Here is a 10,435-nt window from a genome sequence, read left to right as displayed (position 1 = left end):
CGTAAGTTGTTGTACTTAGTTCTTTTTTTAGTATTAACTTATAATTAGTTTATTACTACTCTATACGCGTCTCTTTATATATCATAGTCGTCGTCTCACTAATTAAGAAATTAAATAATTTTTGTAATATTAGTATGGAGTGTGTCCACACACACACACACACACACACACACACGCACACACACACACACAGATTAGAATTATTTATCTCTATGCTTGCTAGTGTGGATGAAATATCTACACTGGATTTTTTTAAGTGTATATGGACTACACACTTTTTTAAAACTATTTTAAAAAATCATCACACTTTCCAGTCGTAATCTAAAGGTCATGATGGAGATTGCCTGTGGTAATAGCACCCAAAAGCATTGGGGATATCCCATCTATCACCTGGTGATAATTAATGTAACTGATATAATAGTTTTGAAGCTATTCCTTTTATATGTATATGCAGTTACAGATGTTTTTTTCATAACACTGTTATCCATGAGCTATATCATGCTAGTTGCTAAACAGTAAAAATCAAATACTGTATTAAGATACTGCTTCTGTTCCTTGTTTAATGTTACACAGTGGCTTAATGAGTGAACAAAGACAACAATTAAATGTAGAGTTTATACAACTATGATAACATTTACAAACTATATTTGCAACTTTGCAAACACAAATAATTTGTTTTAGGATGAAATAAGACAAAGAATGAAAGAGACAGGAAGTGAAGACAGATACAATTACATTTTTGACATCATATATGTGATTCCACAAAAGAATTAGTTACATTGTATCTAATAGATCAGTAATTTTGAATGTAATTGGCAGCTAGTAGTATGTATCACTTGTGAGTTTTCTTCATTGCCACTGAACCTACTAGAATTATTGATGAAGTACTTTTCTACATTTACAACTTGAACATACTGTAGGTTTCTCGCTAATAATATGAAGAAGTCAATTGCAATTTACCAATTTAAGATTGTTTTTCTTTACTTGCTTTCTACAATATTAAAATTCACAATAGTTGCTAGAAGGGAGGGAAGCTGTCATAATTTGATGAGAGTCATATGCATCCTTGTTAGGCAGTAGTTTTTATTTGTAAGTTGCTAGTATATCTCTTTTGTACTAGTGGTTAGTTATGTAAAGTTTTGATTGAAACATGCTTTACTGTAGGTGATTGATATACAATTTATATCTTATTTCTAGTATTTAAACAATTAATTCATTACCATGATATACAGCTCTATGTATTATATTACTAAAAAGCATGTTGTGAAATGATGAGATTTAATAAGTTTGAACTTATAGGATTCACTTTTACATGAAATAATTAAATTCTGTTTCATTAGTGCATAAACATGCCATACTTAACATGTAGTGAGGTGATTGTGTCAAAAAATTAAGTTGTTTCTTTTGAATCTTCAAGATTGGTACTCGTGAGAATAGTTGAGTTATTGTATTTTGAAGAAATTATGTTGTGTGTATCTTCTATTTCCATGCTTTGCAAGAAATACAAAAATAACAGGTAGCACTAAGTGTCTCAAATTTCCTTTTTCTACAGAAAATACATAAGTTACCAGATAACAAAAACTCATTTTCTGCTTCTGTTATACAAAGAATTATACATAAGTAAACAAGCCGAGTAACAAAATGTATTTCTTCTTTGGTTGTCTCAAGTACATTCTTTATACCTCCTATAGGCAATTAACCAGCTCCGAGTTTTAAGCCTATTAAAAATGATGTAATGCTAGATTTATCATCAGGAACTGTTGGACCACAGTTCTAGATTATCCAATATATCTTTGATTTAGTATTCAGTTAATAGAAATGGTAATTGTTTCGATTTATAATAACTGATCCAATTGTAGAATGAATCCATAAAATGTAAGTGTTTTGCTAATGAAATGCCATGATGTGATTAGGTCCATTTACTAAAGAAAAGTTTTAAAATATTCTATGGGAAATACTATCAAACTACAGGGTGATGTAAAAATTATGCACAACCATGTTATTTTCAAGTCCTACCTCTATTATGTCTTTTTTTTTCTTTTGTTACATTGTAATTGGTTAAGATGTTTTTCACCTTATTAGAAACATGTAGAAGTGATCCTGTTTCCTAATAACAGTGGTGCACAATTTGAACAGCTATAAAAGCAGGATTTTGAAAAATTGTGGGATTGTGTAACTTTTCCATCTTCCTGTATAAAACATTTTTTCTTTCATGTGAAATAATGTTGTTTTATATTATTATATTCATGCTTTTATATTTTCATGATAAAGTAGATCATAGATAGGGAACTTGAAAATGTTGATTGGCAGAATAGTTGAGATACAGTGTCTCAGTATGTGCTTAGTTATTTAGCCATGGAGAAACACTATTGAAGTAAAATTTTAATTTTTCTTTGTTTTTGCTTTTTTAACAAAATATACAATGGCATAAGCAGTGGTGTAGTGCTAAATAATGAACTGCTAGAATGCGTTTAACCATGTTAAGTGGGAATCGTTCGAAATAGTGGCGGAACAGTGTTCTAGCTCAAAAAACGAAAAAGGTACAAGTATGTCACAACCACGAGTTCCTACCCCACTACACTTTTGGCCATAAGTTTTAAATAATATTTTGTTTTCATATCAGTTTTAAAATTTTATACCAGTGAAAAATGTGGCTCAAGACAAATTGTATTATCCCCTTTTTTCTTGGCATATGAAGTAAATCTGTGAAAATTCATTACCACATGTTTTCTTTATTTTTTAGGATTCAGATGCTTCTCCAGAATATTGATTTTTTTTTCTTTTTCAGTTGATGTAATATTGAAATGAAAAGAAACATTTTTATTAGCAGATACTAATTATTACATATTAACTAGAGTCTGTTTAGAATACATGAAAATTAATATTGCATATTAATTTTTTAATTGTAATAGCACCAGTTTTAGTTTTAATATTTACTAGTATGCCCTTTATAAGTATCTTAATTTCTAAACAGATGTTTCAAATCAAAAGTAGCCCCCCCCATATGATATCCAAGAAGTGATTGATATAATCAATGTTGAATGTTTTTTTTAGGTTTCATAATTGCAATAGTGCATGTAATCGTAGTTATCTAGATATTGGTAAACTCTAAATATTTTGAGTTTCACTTGAAATTCGTATTGTATAATTTTAGTAAAAGATTAAATTGTCTGTTAACTAAAATATAAATATTTTATTGGTAAGAAGATTGAAACACTTGTAAGAAACATTGATCATATAGGATGTTCATTAATCTATAGGGAAGTGATACTTTAACTGTTTTTATATTCGACTACTTTACTTCACAAATAATGCGTGAACACATGCACACATGTTTTAAAAGAATCTTTCAAAAACAACTGTACTAAAACTCCTGTACATCAATAACTTATTTTGTACAGTAGGTGAGGAACCTAAGATTATGTATCCTTTTAAACTCATCTCGGTGCTTGTTATCAACTTTTTAACTTGTCATAATATAGTTTTTAACCATCATTAGATTTTGTACTCAGTGGTTGATTACATGAGAAAAACTGATACTAAACATACTTATCAGTCTAAAAATGTTCACATGTAGTTTGGAAGATATTAAAGACCATCCTAATAAAAGTTTAGTTTTTGTGCTGAGCTGGCTCAAATGACATGTATATCATTATTGTAAAGAAAGCCAGTGAAACAAGCAATTTGTGATTCCTCAAAATCAAGCCTCAGTTTATAAGATAGTTTTTTTATTATTCCAACAAGTGAAACCAAAATGTTTGTTTTCCACTCTGTAGTAATACAGTTCCTATGCTTATATAATTATTACTATAAATGCAGGACAGAATGAGTACAGAGTGATTAACCTTGAGATTTTTTGTTCTGAGTGTAGGAGTACTAAATTTGTTCCTGGCCTTAGTCTTTTCAGCTGGGTTATTTCTATACAGTTACTTGATGTAGTTATGCAAATATTATGTAGTTACTGGCAGTAGAGCATAACTAGGAACTAGGATATGTTGGTTTATTTAATTGGCTTATTGTAATTGCACACTGAATTGGTATATTATTATAAGCTTATGATACACAGTCTGTAAATATTTATATGAATGTAACTTATCCAAACAAAAAAATATATGAAGTTGAAATTGATAAGAATATTTTTTTTTACTACATAATGTTTAACTACCTAAAACAAGTTTTTTATTACTTTCAAATATTTTAGATTCTAGGGATATATAAAATTCCAATGTATGATATATGTGTGTGTGTGTGTTCAATGTTTAACATGTGATGTAATGTAACTTGCAAAACTTGTATGTGTTTTCATATCACCATATGTTTTTACTTATACATTTTTTTAGACTTTTCTATGTTGAAATAATATTGCTTGGGCTTTTCTTTACATACAATTTGATTAACCTATTACAGAAATTGTCCTCATTCATTCCATCCTACCCCAGCCAGAATTTACTCTTATAGTACACTTAATAATTTCTTCGTACTTGATAGCTTTTTATATATATATATATATATATATATATACTGATCAAGTTTATGTGAAGGGAAATTTATAAATATATTGTTTAAAATTACACTTAACCTAATACTGTCAATTAAGGTGTATTAAAAAAAATAGTTTCTTAAGCAGTAACTTCACCATTATGTGAATGAATGGAATTTGTATGCGTCTGTAATGTATATATAATTTTAGTACTTGTTGTAGAACAATGCTGAAGAATGCACCAAACCAGAAGAGGTGAAACCAAGTGATGCTGCTGTAGAAGAATCCCATGAAGGTCATGAAAAAGATACTGAAAAAACAGAATCCAGTGATGACAAAAAAGATGTTGAATCTTCTGAGAAACTGACAGAACAACCTTCTGTTCCTGTACCTGAAGCAAGTGAATCACAAATTAGATCTGACAATCTTGAAGAATCTTCTGTAAAAACAGAACAGTTTGAAACTACAGAACCTGCCACTGTTGATGAAAATGTTCCAGAAAAAACAGAACAAGCCTTAGAATCATCTGCATCCATAGAGGACAAAGAATGTGAAAAACCAGTAGTAGAGGTTACAGTCAAATTAGTTTCATCTACAGATGAATTAGATGTCTCCACTGACAAAAATGTCACCGCCAGTGAAGAAGTGCCTTCAGCAACATCTGGAACAACAGAAGCCTTAAAAGAGTCTGTTGTAAATTCTTCAGATAAATCAGTTGAGGACATTTCTACTGTTAAAGAACGGAATGAAGACCTAGAAAAACCTTACATAGAAGAAGCAGCAAAAGAAGCATATCAGACACTTGAAAATGTCCCTGTTAGCCAAGATAATATCGAAGTCACAGAAGAATCTAAAGAGGAAAAGTCAACAAAAGTTGATGATCTGGAAAAAAATGAGATCACAAAAGAAAATAAAGAAGAAGAAATTGAAGAGAATCCTCCTGGAGAATCTTGTGAAGAAATTAACATTATCGTAGAACAAGTTGACGAGAAACCTGCTGAAGAACCTAGAGAAGATGAAAAACAATCAACAGATGTTTCAATCAGTGAGAAAAACGTTGATGGTAAAGACGTAGAAAAAGAACAGATGGAAGAATCTAGCACTTTAGAGGAAAAGGAAACATGTGAACATAAAACAGAAGAGAATGGTAAAATTGAAAGTGAAAAACCTCAATCAGAAATTGAAATAAAGGAAGCACACCAAGAACAAATAAGTGAACCTAATGTAGAGAATGACGCTGAAAATCAGGTACTAAACCTTTCTTACATAACAATATGTACTAATATATATTATTTCTATTAACTGTACTTAGTTCATAAAAAATTTTGCTGTTTTTTATTTCCCTCTTCCTCTGTTTATGTAATAGAAGCAAGTTTCATTACAGTTGTTTCCTTATATTAATGTTAATTGCTCTAGTTCCTTGTTATTGTTTTCAGTGCTTCTCTGGCTGCTTTGTTATTGGCTAATACTTGGCTAGTAAATAAAGAAAATTGTTACTTATTATAATAATTGCTTAAGATTGACAATATTTTTTCCAGGTTCACACAGTCTTAACATTGAAATTATTTTACTACATATACAAATTGTATTTCAAACACTTTTGTCTCATCCAATCTAGCTGATGCTCCTGGGCAGTGACTATTTATGGACAGTACATCTCTAATACTGTTTTTATACATTTATGTTGGAAATCCAAACTGGACATATTTAAAAGATTGTGAAAAAAAGTGATTTTTACAAGTGTCAAGACCATGATTTTAGCTTGTAAGCCATAAAATTGTTGCTTGCTTAAATTGTTCCAAACTTTAAAATTACAAAAAATAAAAAAAATGTATTTTCAATGTATACAAATCTCTGGAACTTTTGATTTGTTTTTAACTGCTTAATATACAAATTATTCTTGTCTCTAATACAATAGAACTGTTTGCTAATGACATATTTTCTTCTGTTAAAATATGTTTTTTTATTGTCTAGCAATTGTCTTATAGAATGCTAATTATAGTTTGCGATTGTTTTGTGAAGTACTGATTTTGAAAATGTGGGCTATCTCACTTTAGATGCAGTATTATAATAATAAAATTCATGGTTCAATCCCTCCCCCACTCCTGCTTGACACAACACATAGTCCACTATGAAGCTTTATGCCTGAAATAATAGTGCTACCAGATGTTTAAACTTTTAATAACAGGAAAAAGAAAAAATCAATAATTCAATGTATAGGGTTTATTGTGACTTTGAATTTTGATGACTAGTGGTAATTCTATAAGAAAACCATAATTCCTAACTGTTATTTTAAAACATTGTTTCCACAAAATATTTTTGAGAAAATACCTTTAAAGTAGTGCCCTAACTGTGATAGGTTTTAGTGATATTGAGATGACTGTCTTGTTTTCTTGTGAAACAATTAAATATGTGTAGAGGTGTAGTAAGTATCTCATATAATTGTTATAAATATATAGGTCATAAGTCAGTCATACCAAAGCTATCTAACAGAATAATCTTTGCTTTAATGTGCAAAATGAACATTTCTGAGGAATGAATAATTGATTTTAGCTGCAATGAAATTAGTTTTTTGGTATGATGTCTGACTTAGTAGATCCCTTAGGAATTACCAGTAGTAATTAAAACTTTGCTTATTTGCCATTGTGACACTGGAAGTCTAGCATAAAACTATATACAGAATAGCTTTTCAGTTAAAATTCTACATGTTTCTGGTATATACTCTGTGATTTTGAAGTAAAACAAACTCATAAATACATTCTTTAATCTCATGATTAAAGTGCTAGATCTAAAAATAGTTTTAATTTAACACCAGAAAATATTTCATTTAAAATATTAAACTCTTTATTAGTATTAATTTTGAATATATTTTCCACAGCCAGATAGTGGCAAGCCTGCCTGTGACAAAGAAAGTGAAGTGGTAATCAAGACAACTTTGCCAGTTGTCTTCACCTGGGAACAAGAAGGAAAAGAAGTTGGGGTCTCTGGTACTTTCAATAAGTGGAGTGATCCATGGGCACTGTCTGAGAAGTGAGCTAATTTTATCTTAAGATTGATTTTGGTAAATCAGCAGAAGTGTTGAGTAACTTCAGTTATTAAAGTTTAAACAGGAAACAAAACAAAACTGGTTTTGAAGAGACCTCTGGTTGTCATTGATTGAAATATCTGGGATTACACATCATTAACCTCATGACTCCTAGGCTTGTTTTGTAAATCATATTTAGAGCTGTTACTAGGTAAGGATTTGAATACAATTTAAGTGTTCATACAGTTGTTCTGAATGTGATAATATAGTTCTATGAAGTTAATTTTTTTTGGTTCCTTTATACAATGTTGCTGATTGTGAAAAGATGTTCAGGTTTGTTTATTTAATGAGTTTTGAGTAACAAAATAGCTTGAACCATTCATGAGATGCTGTATTACAGAGATAGAAAATACAAAGTACATGTGTTTCTGCTTACCTAAAGTTCTGGAAAACTTTAAGCACGTTCTCTTCAAACGTAGTCCAACTAGTACAGTTTTCTTTGAAGAAGGTTTTTTTTAAAAAGTTTTAGTTTGTTTGATTTTGTTGTATTGTTACGTAGTGAATCTGTTATGCAGACTGTTTTTTACTACTTTTCAAAAAAGACATTTCACAGCATACATGGCCTGGTGGTTTGTGTGCCCAAATCTCAATCTACAGGTCTTGGGTTCGAATGCTCACCCTTTCAACCAGTGGTGGTGGTGGTATAATGTGATTGTCAATCCAAATATTCATTAGTAAAAGAGTAAACCAAGAGATAGCAGTGGGTGGTGTTGACTAGTTGCCTTCCCTCTAGTTTGTCACTGCTAAATTGGGGATGGCTAGCACAGATAACCCTTGTGTAGCTTTGCACAAAATTCCAAACAAACCAATCACAGCATACATACTTCTGTACTACAATCATGTCCAGTCAACTGACCTCAGAGTACCTCACATTCATTCTCACCAGAATTAAGAATGTATTGACTCTTGCTAATTGAGAAGTGTGTGCATGTATGTGTAGAGGGATACCAAATTATCAAATTTAGTACTCAATTTCTAAGAATAAGTATTTTATTTCATTTTTCATACAAGATTTATGAAGCTAATATGTAGAAAAGAAATTAGTTTTATGAAATTAAATATTTATAACTAGCTTTAAAGACTACTACATACATTTGAAAGGCATTAACACTTGAAGTTTTCATTAGGATTAAATTAAGAATACGGTTTCCTTGTTCTTACTTTAGCAATACATTGTAAATGACAGTTCTTTATGAAATACCATTAACCATGTTAAGAAATAGAGAATATTAGAATTCTTATGTGAATTAATTTCAAATCCTGCTAGTGCAGCTTCTAAGATATATAAAAAAAAGAAAAATTCCTACTGACACTATTGGAATGTAAAGTACATAGTTCATCCCTTTAAAATTTTAGATATTTTCCCTTAACTTATAAACATTCCTAATACCTGCAAGTTATAACTATTAACACACAAAGCAAAGCATTGGTCACTCTTACCTTATTAATTGCATTGTTTAATTAAGATGAAGTTATGTACTAATGAATGTTTTTCAAACTTTTCAGAACCTGGGCATGTCCTAAAATCTACCAATGTACAAATATATTGATATTCCAAGTTATCTGTCATATCTTGCATTCTGTATTGAGGTCAAACTGTCTCAAATCCTTTTCAGACTTGCAGAGTCTTTATTTTCATGCATTGGCTTGTGTATCTGGTAGTTTAATCTCTATAACCTATCTCAGAGTCTTTAAATCTAGATGTTGGCATATGTAGCCGTTTTTTTTTGTGGTGGATAATTCATACAGTTCAAAATGAAATAATTTATTTTATTTTTGAATACATTAGAAACAAGAACAATAATATCTCAACTATTTTAACTTGTTTTGTACCCATAAATCTTAAATAATCTTTCTTTGTTGTAAGAGTAATTTAAACAAAAGGGAATCCTCAATAGCCATAGCATTTGAAATTCTTTTAGGCAGGATTAGAGTAAATTAATCTATGAGACCTTTTCTTCCTTTTTATTAGCTATATTTTTGTGCGATAGCAATATCATGCATGGGGCATGTGAATACTTGATTCGATTTTATAACTCATCAGGATCTTTACCTGAAATTCTTTTGTCAGGATTAGAGTAAATTTATCCGTGAGAACTTGGGAATGGTTAAATACATCAATCGAAAGGGTTTAACATCCTGAGTCCAAAACTCTAATTAGATCTCAAATCGGTCAAGAGATGATGGAGCTGTGAGCTTAAAGTCTGTACTAGAAAAAAAAACACAAAAGAACTGAGCCATTCTAGAAGTCACTCAGCTGCAGCTAAAAATATTGGCAGAAGAAAACAAGTAAAGATTTGGTGCTTATCCATTTCTGTATGGTATGTATAAAACTGAAGTGTGAATTTATCATTTAAACTTGGAAAACCTATAACTTATGCTTCATCCAGTGACAACAGCTGCTTTAGTTGATCAAGAAATTAAGGAAGAAGTATCATTTCAGGGTAGCAAGTTATTGAAAATAATTGGGTTAGTGAAGTACAAGCATGAATTGTGTTTATTATTATTTGTTTGTTTTTTTGTCAGCATATGCAATTTTTAATGTCAAAGCCAATGACAGTATTGATTAATAGGAAACCAGATGTTTCTTCAAACCTGACCAGGTTTTATTAAAATAGTGAAAACACTCTGCAAATATAAGATCAGATTAGTTAATCATACAGGGGAAGTAAGTTGTTAAAACAATCCCAACTGACTTTTAAAAATGTAAAAAGGATATCACACCATTTATTTGTTTTTGGTTAAAATCACTTTAAAATCTCATGGCAAACTGCTATTGTTAAGTAAATTATACACTATATTTTCATAATATACATGTTATATATATATATATATATATATATATATATATATATATTACAATAATTAGT

General features: G+C 30.0%; 1 protein-coding gene across 1 annotated transcript in view; it reads left to right on the top strand.

The window, feature by feature from the left end:
- The window catches only part of LOC106469920 (gelsolin-related protein of 125 kDa-like), a 49,233-nt gene that overhangs the window by 31,607 nt on the left and 7,191 nt on the right, over positions 1-10,435 (top strand). The window contains exons 3-4 of the mRNA XM_013930441.2: positions 4,703-5,728; positions 7,359-7,510. Of these exons, the coding sequence (XP_013785895.1) occupies positions 4,703-5,728; positions 7,359-7,510 (1,178 nt within the window). The remainder of the gene's footprint in view (positions 1-4,702; positions 5,729-7,358; positions 7,511-10,435) is intronic.

This window comes from Limulus polyphemus, unplaced genomic scaffold (assembly GCF_000517525.1).
Source record: "Limulus polyphemus unplaced genomic scaffold, Limulus_polyphemus-2.1.2 Scaffold99, whole genome shotgun sequence".
Classification (NCBI taxonomy): domain Eukaryota; kingdom Metazoa; phylum Arthropoda; class Merostomata; order Xiphosura; family Limulidae; genus Limulus; species Limulus polyphemus.
Note: the sequence above shows the minus strand (reverse complement) of the source record. Positions and strands in the feature narration are given on the sequence as shown.